The sequence below is a fragment of the Sminthopsis crassicaudata genome, chromosome 2 (assembly GCF_048593235.1).
Source record: "Sminthopsis crassicaudata isolate SCR6 chromosome 2, ASM4859323v1, whole genome shotgun sequence".
Lineage (NCBI taxonomy): Eukaryota > Metazoa > Chordata > Mammalia > Dasyuromorphia > Dasyuridae > Sminthopsis > Sminthopsis crassicaudata.
The window spans coordinates 59,376,642-59,393,783 of record NC_133618.1 but is presented as its reverse complement, the minus strand read 5'-3'; the positions used below and the strand labels follow the sequence as shown (position 1 = coordinate 59,393,783).

The window sequence follows — 17,142 nt, the reverse complement described above, 5'->3', positions numbered from 1 at the left end:
TTGAAGATTTTTTATAATTGCTAAGAATATCTTAATGGATTTTAGGTGCTTTCATTTTTTAGAGAAAAACAATTGTAATTAATTAGCAATAATTCAACAAAGTTATAGATAAATTTATGGCAAAGTAATGAGTTGAAATTAACATATAACTTAAAAGTCTTTGGTGAGTCATTGGTTCTGTATAACGATGTATTCCTTTCACATATTTAACATGTATTGGTCAACCTGCCATCTGGGGGAAGGGATGGGGGGAAGGAGGGGAAAATTGAACAAAAGGTTTTGCAGTTGTCAATGCTGGAAAATTACCTATACATAAAATTTTTGTAAAAATTAATTAATTTTTTAAAAAACTCAATGATGTATGCTAACTTACATGTCCCTTCTCAATGAAAATGGGTGGGAAAGGGACATAATCTGGAACTCAACGTTTTAAAAACAAATTTTTTTTAATTGTTTTTCATATAACTAGAAAAAATAAAATGTTAAAGAAAAAAGGAAAAACAACAATGTATGCTAAAATTATAAAAGAACAATTCAGTGAAGTAAAGATTAGTGTTGCAAATAATCTGGCATACAATTGGAGCATACAGAATTTATGAATTGAGCAAATAAAAGAAAGTTTGGGAGAAGAATATAAAAGATATAAGCAAGGTGTGATTTTGTAATCACAAGAGAAAGAGAGAGAGATAGAGAGACAGAGACAGAGAGAGAAAGAGAGACATAAAGAGAGAGAGACAGAGAGAGAGAGAGGGAGGGAGGGAGGGGGGAGGGGGAGGGGGAAGAAAGGGAGAAAGGGAGAGGGAGAGGGAGAGAGGGAGAGAGAAAGAGAGAGAGAGAGAGAAAGGGAGGGAGAGAGAGATCTTAGTTTAAATATGTTAAAATGAAAGGTTTGAGAGAAGTTATTGACCTCATTAAAATACAAAGGATATGAGAAACTTTATGAGGTTGTTCTTTATGATGTGGGGACTACAGTACTATATTTGCAACATGAAATTATAAGGAGGTAGCATACTAAACTTCTGATCTTGTTCCATAGCTCCTTCAAATAATTTTCATATGACATGAGCCAGAAGCTCTTTATCATCCTGGTTACCATCTTCTATATACTACCCAGTTTATAATGCCCTTCCTAAAATACAATGGCCAGAATTGAGTACGATGGGACTATTACTTGCCTAGACTTGTGGATGATGTCTCTCTAAACAAGTTTATTTAACCATCCCATTGTTTCTTCATATCAAACCTGTTATCCATCCCAACATCTAATTCCTCCTTGTACAGCTTCCTCAGGGCTTGGATCCAGATAGGGCATATGAATTAAGGTTAACATCACCCACATAGAATTGTTCAATCCTATATACAAACTATCTTCCCATTATTTTATTTTCTTCACTTTAGAACATTAGAAACATTTGAAAAGTATATTTTAGTTATGTAAGGAATAGAAAATTTTCTTGAACCCTAAAGAAGTGGATGAGAATATAAGAATATAAGAAAATCTTTGGCAATAGAGTATCTAAGACTAGTGAACCTTGTAATGTGAAGTTCTGGGAATACATGGCTTTTGGGAAAGTTGGGATTTTGATTTTGTGATAATAAATCCAAATTTGCTAGGATCAAGTTTAGGACAAAACTTTAAATTATAATGCTATTTTGCATTAAGGCAAAATAATGAAAGATCTCCAATTCTGATAAAAGTAGCTATCTTCAACTATGAGATGATCCAAATCAGTTCCAACTGATCAGTAATGAGCAGAACCAGCTACATCCAAAGAAAGAACATTGGGAAATGAGTGTGGACCACAATATAGCATTTACACTCTTTCTGTTATTGTTTGCTTGCATTTTTGTTTTTCTTCCCAGATTATTTTTACCTTCTTTCTAAATCCAATTATTCCTGTGTAGCAAGACAACTATATAAATATGTATGCATTTATTGTATTTAACATATACTTTAACATATTTAATATGTATGGGATTACCTGCCATCTAGGTGAGGGGATGGAGGGAAGGAGGGGAAAAGTTAGAACAGAAGTTTTTGCAAGGGTCAACATTGAAAAATTATCCATGCATATGTTTTGTCAATAAAAAACAATAATAAAAAAAAAAATACTGAAAGATCTTGGCTCTGAAGCATGAGTTAAAAATCTGTTTTCAGTAATGTTGATAACAGTGATTTTAGGCAAGCTATTTCCTTCAGTTTATCAATCTCTACAAGAAATTTTAAAAATACCTCCCTATCTCCCAGGGTTTGTTGTAAAAATCAAAAATGGCATAATATCTGCAAAGTGCTCAACACAAGACCAGGAAGATGTGTATTTGTTCATTGTTGTTATTTGTTTGGTTGAATGCAATTATTCTGTACTGGATAATTATATTGGGTTTTACATGTGATTGATAGAAAATGCTATAGTTGATAAAATGAGTGATTTTCTATATATCCTCAACCCCATGATTTCTCCTAACCTGTTCTGTTCTTTGTTCTAACCAAAAAAAAAAAAATTAAGTCTTCTTTGTGTCTTTAATTTAGAAATTGAAGCAGTCAAAGACCTATTCTGTTGGTGGCTTTGACCCTATAAATAAAATGTTATCTTAATCATAAAAACTTGCCTTAATCTTCCTTTGTTGAATTTTCCTCCTAACAGAGTTTTCTTAGAAAAGATACTGTAGTGGTTTGCCATTTCCTTTTCAAGCTCATATTACATATGCGGAAACTGAGTCAAACAGGGTTAAGTGACTTGCCCAGTCACAATATAATCTCTCAAGCCAGATTTGAACTCAGGAACTCTCATCTTTATACCAGAGGTTCCTTATCATCCTGGTTACCTTCTTCTGGGCACTATTCAGTTCATAATGTCTTTCCTAAAATATACTGGCCACAGATGAGTATAATGGGAATATTGCTTCCCTGGACTTGAGGATGCTATGTCTCTCTTAACTCATTTGTTGGTTGTTTTTTTTTATTTCGCCATCACGTTGTTGCCTCATATCAAACTTGTAGTTCACCCCAGCACCTAATTTTTCCTCATAAAGCTTCTGCATGGCTTGAATTCAGATAGGGCATATGATACGTGCTAACATCCTCATCCACATAGAATTGCTCAACACAATATACACAAACCATCTTCCCATTCTTTTATTTTCTTCAATTTTCTGAAGAAATTTCTGGCTTAATCAACTGACACTCTTCAACTGTTTCTCAAGGAAGCCCTCTCTTCCCTCTCTTCCACCTCCATTACTCCTTATTCCCTATAACCAAAGTTGGGACTGATCAAGACAAAGAAATTGTAGCTGAGTTAGGAAGGCAGGCCAATTGCTTGGGTAACAAGGAAGAGCTGCTGTTGCCTGGAACCCTGAAGAGAAAACCAACCTCTCTTCCCTTTGTGAGGGTAGGTGTTTTTGAGAACAATTAGCTTCGGATTCCTGTCCCACTTTTCCTAACTTGGTCCTTAGATTGCACAGCTAATTAAGTTGACAGTGTCACAAATAAGAGAGTCAAGTGAGACTGCTATGTGCAAAATGGTGTGTCTCTGGGGAGACTGGGCAAAGGTAATAGCTTTCCTTTTGCTGTCTTGTCTTCCCCTGTGTCTTGTGTCCTTAAGGAAGAGTTCTTTGCAATGTACAGATTTGTGAACTGCTAGAGGTCTTAAGGCACATCCTGCAAAGGATGAACCAATGACATCGCAAGATCCATCACAGCTTCAGCAGTGACAGTACCTTCCCTGGAGAGACAATGAGGTGCAAAAGTGTGTCAAACCAGATCTGATTGAGGAAATTGCCTTGTAGTTTAAGTTTAATATTGGAATGAAATGAGGTGCTCATAGATAGTTCAACAGGTAACAAAAAGGAACAACAAGTTCCTTTGCCACAGTACATAAAAACCATTCAACACTCAGACTGGATAGTTGCATCAGAACAATAGCACAAGTCAAGGCGACTCATGGGATAGCTATTTGATATCTAAGAACATTGCCTAACCTCAATAAAGGCTAGTTTTTTGCTTTTGTTTTTTCTGCCATAGAACCATGCTAATATGGTTTGAAGCTACTAGGCAGCTAAATGAACAACTGGGAAGCTTGAATCTTAGTCCCCTGGATCAATCAAGTTTGGGAACAGCTCCCCTGGCTTTTAGGAAAAGATCTAGTTTAATGCATATAAGGGAAAAGGAAACTTACTCTGTCTGGCCTAGTGCATTTGGCTTTGGATTCAGAGGACTGTTTCTTCTTCCACCTCTGATACTGAGTACCTGTACTTGATTAATCAGCACTTTCTTGCAACTTATTTTACTCATCTGTATATAGCAATATGAAGAAGCTAGAGAGTTCAGTGAATACAGTATTGGGCCTAGAGTCAGAAAGGCCTGAATTCAAATCCAACTTCAGACACTTATTAGCTTTATGATGCAATGTAAGTCAATTAATCTGTTTAACCTTAATCCACAGGAGAAAGAAATAACAAACCACTTCATGATCTTTGCCAAAGGACTATTTGTGCTCGACCTTCAGGAGAGCCTTCTAAGCTCATACTGGTCTGATCAATCATAGTCATAATCATACACACTGTACCTTGACATAATTATTTCATTTTGGTCCTCTTTGAGCATAAAGAACAACAAACAAATAGTGTTTGGAGAACACATGCTCCTAGCTCACCAGCTGCCGGAGGCCCTTCAGTTTCCTTCAACCTGGTTTAACCAACTGCCAGAACAGTTTCTGGAGGTGTAGTGATTGTACACAGTACAATTTCTTAGAGTCATAGGTAAAAGTGACTTTAGTCACTTTTAGTTTTTTTATACTAAAGTTTTAGTTTTAGTTTTTTATGCTAAAACTATGACCAGCCCTGAAAAGGGCTCAGCAAACCTTCATACCATAGGTATTAATCTTCCTTTTTAAAAAAAATTTGTGTACTTAAAGCAAATATTTTTTCATTCTGTCTTATTATGAAGATCAACATTTAATTTATTACAATTCTGCTTACTGTAATAATCAAAAAGGGCATTTATATAAGCTATTTGTTTTTAAAGTTTATATAATATGTATATGAGCATAATAGATACTTTATAAATATTGATTGATTTGATTGATTGTAGTTCTTCCAATCATAGATTTGTGACTGTATGTGTATGCTAGAAGTTATGTAGGTAAAAGTCATAGGAAACTTATAAAAAACATAAAAAGTCAAGAATGACCATGATTATACATCCCTTTCCCACTGGGAAGTATTTCCTCAAGGTATCAATGTTAGTTTTCCTTCATAATTTTAAGCTATGCAGGAAAAAAAAAAAAAAAAAAGCCTGGAAAGTCCTCCATGAACTCAAGCAAAGTACAACATACTATGTACAAACTAATAGCAATATTCTGGGATGGCCAGCTATGAATGACTGCTATTTTCAGTGGTACAATGATTCATGACTACTCTGAAGGACTTATGATAAAAAATCCTATCCCTACCCACAGAAGGAATAAATTGTGTCCAAATACAGATTGAAGTATTCTTTCTTAAAAAGAAAGTAATTAAATAAATAATAGCTTTAAGCTACAAAGAAGAGGTTGCCAATAAATATTTAACAAGTGGTTTTCCAGAGAGAAGATATATCATGGCACATTTTAAAATTTAATCTGCATTTTTAATATTTCCTCCATCACTTTCTTAAGTCTAGATCACCCACACTACTCCTAATTATAACAAGGAAAAACAAGAACAGTTTGATAACGTGGTTAAACAAGTTTTGTAGGAAACTAGAGTTCAGGGAAGTGGTCAATGAAGATGAGGTGGTCATTGCTGAGCTGCTGTCGGAAAGGCATGGAAGATAATAGGAGTCAGATGTCTATCGCCAACTCCCAACTTGCTGTCATTTCACCAAGACAATGCCTTTCCCTCCCAACTGTAGAAACCCCCTGCATTCTCCTCTGAAAGTGTAGAAAAGATCTTCAGCATGCCTTTCACTGATTCTTCTTTCTTCAATTGACTCTGTGGAGCACACAACAGGTTTAGAAGGACCAGGAGCAGAGTGAACTTCCTAAGATAACTCTTGGATGTAGTGAGGAAATAACAATCTGAGAAAGAAGGGAGGAAGTTCCTAAAGGCTCAGGGACCTTGTAAAGGTTGCCAGTGAATCAATGCTCTCTGGTACATGACACAGATCAAAGCCATATAGATAGAGATGGAAAGAAGAGGCAAGAAAAAGGAATTAAATATGATCCTGGTACAAGTTAGTTTTACTTTCTTCTAACTCATGGAGATCAGATTTACGCTGACTCCCTGTGCCTTCCTCCCAAGAAGCTGCTTCCCTAACTTCCTTATCCTATAATGTCTTCCCTATAAAAATCAGCCAACTGCTTATTTTCTGTCCCAAATGGGCCTATACTGAGGGAGATGCAAGCAGGAGGTATACTCACTTTATAGTAACCTCCCATATCAGTCTGAACCCAGCCAGGGTGAATAGCAGCACACAGAATGCCTTCTTCTTTAAGGGCCAGTCCCAGGCACCGGGAGAGCATGTTCAGGGCAGCCTGATAGAAGGGAATAGGGTAGAGAGAGAAGGCCATACCTACGCCATACCAAGGAAGCCCTATAGCACCACTCACCCTGACTCTTCTTCCTTCCCCCCACCCAGAATCCAACTTCCTCCCCTCTACCCCCCCAGCCAGGACCCAACTTCCATACCTTACTGCAGCGATAGGACACACAATGACCAAATTCCCAGGCTAAAAGTTCTGTCATGGAGCCTGCAGTACTAGAAATGTTGATGATAGCAGCCCGGCTACAGCTGAGACCATCCTGAGGGCCTGTTTGAGCAGCCTTCTTCAACAAGGGTAGGAATGTCTGGCAGGGTTGGGGAAAGACATGAGAAAAGAGACTTTTATAATCATCAGAAATCTAAAAGGACAGAGCTCCTGCATGGCCTACATTTTCTTTCCATTTTAATTCAACAGCTTTTTGTGAAACTCAGAATATGCACAACATTGTGAATGGCCTTGGAGGAGACACAAGGTTTAGCTATTAAGGTCTCTGCCCTCTTGGATCCTACAAAAATACATACCATTCAACAGTCATCAGGAGGGAGGATAGGTTAAAGGAGAGAGTAACTCTAAGCAACACAAACTCTAATGGAGGATGGATCTCAAAAAGGGACATAATCAAAAGACTATCAAACTGTGCATACCCCTTGACCCAGCAGTGTTTCTACTGGGCTTATATCCCAAAGTGATCTTAAAGGAGGGAAAGAGACTGATTTGTGCAAGAATGTTTGTGGCAGCCCTCTTTGTAGTATCTAGAAACTAGAAATTGAATGGATGCCCATCAATTGGAGAATGGCTGAATAAATTGTGGTATATGAATGTGATGGAATATTATTGTTCTATAAGAAAGAATAAGTAGGAAAATTTCAGAAAGGCCTAGGAAGACTTACATGAACTGATGCTAAGTGAAGTGAGCAGGACCAGGAGAACATTATACATGACAACAACAAAATTATCTGATGATCAATTCTGATGGATGTGGCTCTTCTCAACAATGAGATGAATCAGACTAGTTCCAATAATCTTGTGATGAAGAGAGCCAACTGCACCCAGAGAGAGGACTATGGGAACTGAGTATGAATCACAACATAGCATTTTCATTCTTTTTCTTGTTTGCTTGCATTTTGTTTTCTTTCTCATTTTTTTCCTTTTTGATCTGATATTTCTTGTGCAGCATGATAATTGTGGAAATATGTATAGAAGAATTGTACATGTGTAAATATATATTGGATTACTTGCATCTAGGGGAGGGGGGAGGAGAAAGGGAGGGAAAAAACTTGGAACACAAGGTTTTGCAAGGGGGAATGCTGAAAATTATCCATGCATATGTTTTGAAAATAAAAAGCTTTAATTAAAAAGGGGGCTTAAAAGGAAAAAAGTTAAGAAACTATATTAAAAAATTATATGTAACTATACACAATGGTTAATAAATTATGACTAGACTCTTAGAGAAAGAAAAAAGGGGTAGGAGAACAAATTGCTTCAAAATTAAAGCTAAGCATAATTCTTTTTCTGCAAACTTTAAAAAAAACAAAGAAGTAGAAAATAAAGAGAAGGAAAAGTATGAGAATAAGATTTCAGGAAATCCATAATTCACTATCATAACTGTGAATGGGATAAACTGACTAAAAAATGAAAGTGGAAAGAAAAATTGATTAGATCTATTTATTTAGTGCTATACCAATCAGACTTCCAAGAAACTATTTTAATAACCTAGAAAAAATAACAACAGAATTCATATGGAACAACAAAAGGTCGAGAATTTCAAAGGAAGTAATGAAAAAAAAATTAAGTGAAGGTGGTCTAGCTGTACCTGATCTAGAACTGTATTATAAAGCAACAGTCACCAAAACCATTTGGTATTGGCTAAGAAATAGACTAGTTGATCAGTGGCATAGGTTAGGTTCACAGGGCAAGATAGTGAATAAAAATAGCAATCTAGTGTTTGACAAACCCAAAGATCCCAAATTTTGGGATAAGAATTCATTATTTGACAAAAACTGCTGGGAAAACTGGAAATTAGTATGGCAGAAACTAGGCATGGACCCACATTTAACACCACATACTAAGATTAGATCAAAATGGGTCCAAGATTTAGGCATAAAGAACGAAATCATAAATAAATTGGAGGAACAGGGGATGGTTTACCTCTCAGACTTGTGGAGGAGGAAGGAGTTTGTGTCCAAGGGAGAACTAGAGACCATTATTGATCACAAAATAGAAAATTTTGACGACACCAAATTAAAAAGTTTCTGCACAAACAAAACTAATGCAAACAAGATTAGAAGGGAAGTAACAAATTGGGAAAACATTTTTACAGTTAAAGGTTCTGATAAAGGCCTCATCTCCAAAATATACAGAGAATTGACTTTAATTTATAAGAAATCAAGCCATTCTCCAATTGATAAATGGTCAAAGGATATTAACAGACAATTTTCAGATGATGAAATTAAAACTATTTCCACTCATATGAAAGAGTGTTCCAAATCACTATTGATCAGAGAAATGCAAATTAAGACAACTCTGAGATATCATTACACACCTGTCAGATTGGCTAAGATGACAGGAACAAATAATGATGAATGTTGGAGGGGCTGTGGGAAAACTGGGACACTGATGCATTGTTGGTGGAGTTGTGAAAGAATCCAACCATTCTGGAGAACAATCTGGAATTATGCCCAAAAAGTTATCAAAATGTGCATACCCTTTAACCCAGCCATACTACTACTGGGCTTATATCCCAAGGAAATACTAAAGAAGGGAAAGGGACCTGTATGTGCCAAAATGTTTGTGGCAGCCCTTTTCACAGTGGCTAGAAGCTGGATGATGAATGGATGTCCATCAATTGGAGAATGGTTGGGTAAATTATGGTATATGAATGCTATGGAATATTATTGTTCTGTAAGAAATGACCAACAGGAGGAATACTGAGAGGCTTGGAGAGACTTACATCAACTGATGCTGAGTGAAATGAGCAGAACCAGAAGATCATTATACACTTCAACAATGATACTGTATGAGGATGTATTCTGATGGAAGTGGAAATCTTCAACATAGAGAAGAGCTAATCCAATTCCAATTGATTAATGATGGACAGAATCAGCTACATCCAGAAAAGGAACACTGGGAAATGAGTGTAAACTGTTCTTTTTACCTTCTGAATCCAATTCTTCCTGTGCAACAAGAAATTTGGTTCTACACACATATATTGTATCTAGAATATATTGTAATATATTTAACATGTATAAGACTGCCTGCCATCTGGGGGAGGGGATTGGGGGAGGAAGGGAAAAAATCTGAACAGAAGTAAGTGCAAGGGATAATGTTATAAAAAATTATCCATGCATATGTACTGTCAAAAAAAAAAGTTATAATTATAAAATAAAATAAAAATTAAATTAAAAAAAAAAAAGAATACACACGAAAAAAATAAATAAATAAATGAACTCCCTTGATGAACGCAGAAAAAAAAAAAAAGAAAGAAAGAAAGAAAAATTGATTAGAAACCAGAATCTAACAATATAACAAGAAAGAGAAACTTAGAGGGGAAAGTATAAGCAAAGAGGAAAGAAAATTATTGCTTTTTGAAGATGATATGATGGCTTACTTCGAGAATTCTAGAAAGAGAAATGAAAAGCTCATGAAATAATGAGCAATTTAAAGTTACAAGATATAAAATAAAGCCATATAAATCATGAGTATTTCTGTATATTATTTACAAAATTCAGCAAGAAAAAATGGAAAGAGAAATTCCATGGTAGTTTTCCTTTTTACCATGGTACATTTCCTTCCACATTGGTAGCTGAATTGCTCAGTGGATAGAAAACTGATCCTGAAGTCAGGAGGATCTGAGTTCAAATTCAGCCTCAGACATTTAATACTTAGTAGTTGTGTGACTTTGGACAAATCTATTAACCCCAAGTGTCTTGCAAAAAACTTTTAATAAATAAATGTTTTAAAATGAAATATAACTACAGACAGCATAAAACATTTGGGAGAACTATATAAATACAATTATAAAGCATTCTTCACTCAAAGACAGATCTAAATAGTTGGAGAAATATTAATTGCTTATTAGTATGCTGAACCCATATAATAAAAATGACAATGCTACCTAGATTAATTTACTTTTTCAGTTCCCTACCAATTAAGCTATAAAAAGATTGTTCTACAGAACTAATTTTTAAAAATTTGTTTAAAAATGTTTAAAATGTTTAAAAATAAAATATAACTGCAGATAGCATAAAACACTTGGAAGAACTATATAAATACAATTATAAAGCATTCTTTGCACAGACAGATCTAAATAGTTGGAGAAATATTCATTGTTTATTAATATCCTGAACCCCTATAATAAAAATGGCAATGATACTTAGATTAATTTACTTTTTTCAGTTCCATACCAATCAAGCTATAAAAAGATTGTTCTACAAAACTAATTTTAAAAATAACAAAATTCAGTTGGAAGAACAAAAGGCCAAAAATCTCAAAGGAATTAATGAAAAAATTGGGACAGATACAAGTCCAGCAGTATCAGATCTCAAACTCAAAGCCATAATTATCAAAGCAATTTGGTACTGATTTAAAAGAGAGAAGTTGATCAGTAGAATATATTAGGTACAAAATATACAAAAATAAATGAGAATAGTTGCCTAATATTTGATAAATCTAGAGATAATAATAGCTCACTATTTGACAGAAACTGTTGGGAAAACTGGAAAGCAGTTTGGTAGAAACTAAGTATAGACCATTATCGAAAACAATACATCAAAATAAGCTTCAAATGGGTATATGACTGAGACAGAGAAGATATCATAAACAAATTAAGAGGAACAAAGAAGAAACTACCTTTGAAATTTATGGATAGGAGAAGAATCATAACCAAGTTACAGAGAGGGTGACAGACTATAAAGTAAACAAATTTGATTACATAAATTTTAAGTCTTTGCACAAACAAAAGTAATATAAGTAAATTTATAGGATAATAGATAAATGGGGGAAAACCTCTGCACAAAATTTCTCTGATAAAGGTCTCCTTTCTGAGATAGAAATATATATATATGTATGTGTGTGTGTATACAAACATATACACACACACATGGAATTAGTTCAAATTTGTACAATAAAAACCATTCCCTAATTGATAAATGGCTAAAGGATATGAACAGGCAGTATTCAGAAGCAGAAATTCAAAAGAGCTATATGGGGGGAATGGTTGTTTTTTCAGTTGTGTCCAATCTTTGTAACTCCTTTGTTGTGGTCTTCTTGGCAGAAACACTGGAGGGGTTTGCCATTTCCTTCTCCAGCTCATTTTACAGTTGAGGAAGCTGAGACAAACAAGGTTAAGTGCCTTGCCCAGGCCTATACATATAGTAAGTATTTTAGGGAAGATTTGAACTCAAGAAGATGAGCACTAAGGCACCAGGCTAAGCATTCTGTCCACTATGGTACCACCTAGACAACCTACTGCAACTATACATCTAAAACTACTGTCCCTCACATTTAAGTTGAAGTGAATGAGGAAACTAAGGGTGAGGGGATTAACTTTTCCCAAAAATTTAATTCTTAGGGAGTTCTTCCCTATAGTGAGCTGAAATCCGCCACCCTGTAATTTCTAAACATTATTTGCTCTAGACCCAAGCAGAACAGGCTGCCCCTGTCTCCCACTTAACAACCCTTTAAATTCATGAGGACGACTTGCTTTAAATGGAGTGAAAAATCTATTACTTTGGAAATTCGGGAAGCAGCCAGATTGAGAATTGTCTTGAAAGGGAGGCAGGGAGTGGAAAGGAAGGCTAATGACAAACTTCCCCTCCTCCTCTCCATTCCCCCTCTCCCCTCCCCATGCTGTGATAGTGGATAGAGGTGGTCACTTATGCCCAGGTGGGAATTGAAGCTCTCTTTGAGAATCCCAGAAAGAAGATTCTCACCTGGCTTATCTTTAGGTTACCAGAGACATGGATCTGGTACAGAAGGTGCATGTTTTCTTCAGTCTCTGAGAGGATTGAACCAGAAATAGCCCTTCCAGCATTGTTGATGAGTAAATTCAGCCCCAAACCTTTCAGTTGGTCTGTGACAGAGAGGAAGGCCTCTTGTATAGAAGCAATATTCTCCAAATCTGTCAAGACAAAATATTCAATCAATCAAAAAATGTTTATGGCAGGCATTACACTAGGGGTAGAAAACAAAGAATGAAGCAATTCCTATCATCAAGGAATTAACATTGTTATGGGAGAGATAGATATGTAAAGAAGTTGTTGTTTAGTTGATTTTTCCTATCTGATTCTTTGTGAACTCATTTGGGGTTTTCTTAACAAAGGAACTAGAGTGGTTTGCCATTCCCTTCTCCAGCTCATTTTACTGATGAGGAAGTTGAGGTAACTGGTTTGCCTAAAGTAACATAGTTAAGTTCCTGAGGCCAGATTTGAACTTGTGTCTTCCCTCCTGACTCCAGGTCCAATATTCTATCCATAATAGTACCTAGCTGACCCAGATGGACACACACACACACATATATATAAGAGGGTGGGGTGTATGTAAATTAGATAGATAGGCAGGCAGATAGATAAATATCTATATATGTATGTGTTTTGTGTGTATAAACACACTATTATATATGTAAATTATATGTATATATATACTTATATAGGTATATGTACCCACACATAGAAGTATGTATGTGCATATGTAAGTATATACAGAATAAATATAAAGAGAAGATATAGAGAATATTTTGTATTTATTAAAAAGTAGTCAAATAAAAAGGGAAGACACTAGCATTTAGGCGAGGTCAGAAAAGGCTTCATATAGAAGATAATGCTTGAGCTGACTGAGTCACAAAGGAGGATAATGATTCTATTAGGTGAAAGTGCAGAGGTAATGAATTCTAGGCAGGCAGCCATGGAAATGAGAGCTGGATTGTGACCAATAGGGAAAAAGTCAATTGGACTGGATCAAAGAATTAAGTGATATAAAATTAGACTGAAAAGACAGACTGGGGCCAAAATTGTAAAGAGCTTTAGAAACTAAACAGAGGCATCTTTGATTTCTTTTAAAGGTAATAGGGAATCAGTGCAATTTATTGAGCAGGAGAGTAATATTCTCAGATCTTCATTTAAGCAAAATTTATTTTGGTAAAAGCGTGGAGAATGGATGAAATAAAAGGTAAAGCAATTGGAGATTGTGATAATCCAGGCACAAGATATTGAAGATTGTGTGTGAACAGAGAAAAAGGATTGAATGTGAGAAATGTGGGTATAAAAACATTAAGATTTGGAAACTGATTGGATATGTAAGGCAGAAAATAATAGAGAGTTAAGGATAGTATTGAGGGTATGTATAACTTAGAAGTTCAACAGAACTAGAAGGGTGGGTTTTGAGGGAACATAATGAGTTGTTTTGGACATGTTAAGTTTTGAGATGTTACCCCAATATGCAGTTTAAAATGTCCAGTAGGCAATTGGTTGAGAAAATGAATCTCAGAAGAGAAATTGATGCTATATTTATAGATCTGTGAGTTACCTTCATAATAGATGATAATTGTGCAAATTTAGAGAAATCTCCACTTCATGTGGAGATTCATGTGGACTATCTGTCACTGTGTCCCAAGCTTGTACTGAGCCACAGCTTAGCACACAGTACTTTAACCTTGATGTAGTCATGCCTCTTCAAGGCAAAGGACAATAACAACCACATTATTGCTAATTATAAACTATAATTAAACCAAAGTGTACTGGTGAGATCACTAGAGGGTATAGAAAGAGAAGACAGGGCATATAGGACAAGATATTTGTGATGAACCAGCAGAGTCTGAGAAAGATTGTTCAGACAGGTAGGAGAAGAAGGAAGAGAAAGGGCACTGAAGAGAGGATTTGTTCCATAGCAGATAGATTAGGAAAGCTCTAAACTCTATTAGGGAAGGTGGGAGAAGAAAAGAAAGAGGGCACATTTGAGGAAACACAGCTGGCCTGAGTGAAGGGTCCTCCAAAGTAGGAAGTTGGTAAACTCTGTGTCACTGTCTTAGGTTCCTGTCCAAGTGTCTCCCCCCTACCTGTTGACATGTCACTAACATCTAACTGTCTGCCTGTTAAGTCCCCAGCACCAATTCCTCCCTCTCCCCCTCCCTCCCTTTTCCTCTCCCTCTCCCTCTCTCTCTCTCTCTCCCTCGCCCTCGCCCTCGCCCTCTCCCTCTCCCTCTCTCTCTCCTTCTCCGTCCTTCCCTCCCTCCCTCCCTCTCTCTCTCTTTCTCTCAGGGTTCCACAATTGGGAAATGAGTGGGGTGGGGAGGAAGATGGGACTGTGTCCTGTAGGGAGGCTCACCCAAGGGGAGGATCCGAACATTGGAGTGCTGAGCCGCGAGCTCTTGAAGTTCCTTTAGTAGCAAGAGAGGGAAGACCCCATGAGCCCTCTTGAGATCTCCCGTCCCGTTAAGGGGCTGGGGGACATGCTCAATGTCCCTCCTCCCCGGATCGCGAGCAAGCTTTAAGCCGAAGGTCCCAAGGACACCCCCTCCTCCCACTAGACGCTCCGAGAGATGACATCCCCGTCATCCCCCATCCCAGATCTGGACCCCGAGAGAGACTGCCTCTTTGCAAAAGTTCCTCCCCAGAGACCCAGCACTCGGAAGTAACTAAGGCATCAGTTGACAGCCTTAGGAAGCCTCTAGGAAGAAGCCCGGATTCCCCAAGACACCCTGCAGAAACTCAAAGCCCCGAGCCTCCCGGCATCCCTCGGTCTCAAAGCCGGCAAATGGAAAGCACTTCGCTTTCCGGACAGCTCCCGGGTTGGGCCGGGAGAAGGGAGAAGGGGTGAGAGTTAAAGTCCTCTCACCTGGGCGCCGGAGGGATTCCTACAGGTAGCAAACAGCATCTGGGGCGGCTGGGGCAGTTGCAGCAATTGCTTGATAAACTCCAGCCCCAGCCCGCGGTTGCTACCGGTCACCAGCACGCTGGAAGGACTTAGAGGTGCCATTAAAGGCTCTCTTTTATCAAAAGATATTTCTAAAACCAATGGTCAGACTGGTTCTATCTTCTGGTCCCACCTTTATGCCCCGGACAATAAAGGAATAGAAAGGAAAGAATCGCTTCATTCCCAATCCCTTCCTCCAGGTTTTTTAAGAGTTTAAGTGCTACACCAAGGCTCCTCCTCCCCTTCTGAAGTCATTCGATCAATCTAATCATTTCCTAATCTGGCCTTGGACCAAATCCCTACCCCCTCCACCTAATCTTCTAAACCTGCCACCATTCCTTAATTTCCTTGTGTTTCTTTGAACTGGGATTGCAAGCCTCTCCAAAACCAACAGGAGACAAAGATTTCTAGTGGGCATCAGGATTCTATGGACTGAAACCTCTTGTTTTCACAGGGAAAGAAAGAGAAGCACCGTTAAATCATGAATATATATCTATATATCTATATCTATATATTTATATGCCTTTGTAAGGCGCGGTCATTGCAGAGCTGCTGGATCCTCAGCATACTAGTAGGATCACCTAATCTAGACCTTATGCTAGAATCATGTCTGCCTTTCCCCAACACTAGCCAATTTCATCATCCCCAGGGACTAAATCCTAGAATTTATCCCCAAATTGCTGTCAAGGCTCCAGGATTTAATCACAAATAACAAATGAGACACTTTGGGAATCAGAGACACTCCTAATCTTGACTGAATTCTGTTAGAAAAACAATAGTAAACCTCTTTTCTAAATGTTTTCCCCCTCCTTTGCCTTCCAACCCAGAATCTCAGGAAACTTCCCCAAAATAAACAAGAGGGTGAAAATACTTTCCTAGTGAATTAAAAAAAAAAAAAAAAAAAAAGTCAAATAAAGGATAATTGTTTATTCTGTCCTCCGATGTCTGAGAGCTAAGTGTGTTACATTTCACCCCTCTCCCAGTATCCCAGTACTGTTAAAGGGGTAAGAATAGTTTATGTCATTAGTTCAGGCCCCCAACAATGTTCCCCTACCCATAGAGGATCCTCCACACTCCAGTTCTCTTTAATCTCTTAATAGATTAGTTTTACAAAGGAATAGTTACTTCAAAGAGATAGCAAAAATAAACATAAAAATATTCTCCTCTAAGGAAGGGGAAGCATAATTTCCCCTATATCACCTTGGTCTCTGGAGAGAGGAATTAGGTTCACAACTTCACTTCATTCTTATATAAGATAGTCCCAGCAATTCCAAGTTTAAAGTCCCTGGGGATTTTTCCCTCAGCACTCAAGCTTCTCAGGATGTGCTTTCATCCAGTCTGGAATCCTGACTCCTAGGTCTCTGAGGCTCAAGCTTTCAAGGCCAGGAACTCTACTGCCTGTGTCTAGAACTGGAAAGCACAGATAAAAAGAGGAGCAAAAGCCCAAGTCTATTTCTCTGGGTTATAAGGCCTAAGGAAAAAAAAAAAAAAGTTGCCCTTACCCATCCACTCAACCCAAAGCTTAGTATGTGATGGCAATACTATGGACGAACAAGACCTGAAGGCAAGGATTGTGTTCAAAAAGCATTCTTGCTTATTTGCTAGAGGGAAATATTTTGAATGGGGACAAGGGTTAAGAGGGAGAGAGTGGGAGATAGCTGGGACCTGATTCTGGGAACAGATCCTGTTTATCTACCTACGAGTAGGAGCAACT

The 17,142-nt window shown here is 37.3% G+C and overlaps 1 protein-coding gene across 1 annotated transcript; it reads right to left on the bottom strand.

The window, feature by feature from the left end:
- Positions 1-5,548: 5,548 nt before the first annotated feature.
- On the bottom strand, positions 5,549-15,627 carry LOC141553211 (C-signal-like). Its single transcript, XM_074285018.1, has 6 exons — positions 15,351-15,627; positions 14,841-14,892; positions 12,452-12,639; positions 6,667-6,825; positions 6,399-6,512; positions 5,549-5,970 (listed from the first exon to the last, which is right to left on the bottom strand). Exons 1-6 carry the CDS (start codon positions 15,489-15,491, stop codon positions 5,857-5,859), a joined length of 768 nt encoding a protein of 255 aa, XP_074141119.1. The 5' UTR covers positions 15,492-15,627; the 3' UTR covers positions 5,549-5,856.
- Positions 15,628-17,142: the final 1,515 nt, after the last annotated feature.

What these genes read in the sequence shown, in the direction of transcription:
- LOC141553211 (XM_074285018.1), bottom strand. Translation starts at nt 15,491, where the DNA reads ATGGCACCTCTAAGTCCTTCCAGCGTGCTGGTGACCGGTAGCAACCGC. An exon ending in TGTCCTATCGCTGCAGTAAG is followed by an intron (nt 6,513 to 6,666) that starts GTATGGAAGTTG and finishes CCCTTCTATCAG; the next exon opens with GCTGCCCTGAACATGCTCTC. An exon ending in ATATGGGAGGTTACTATAAA is followed by an intron (nt 5,971 to 6,398) that starts GTGAGTATACCT and finishes TGTGCTCCACAG; the next exon opens with AGTCAATTGAAGAAAGAAGA.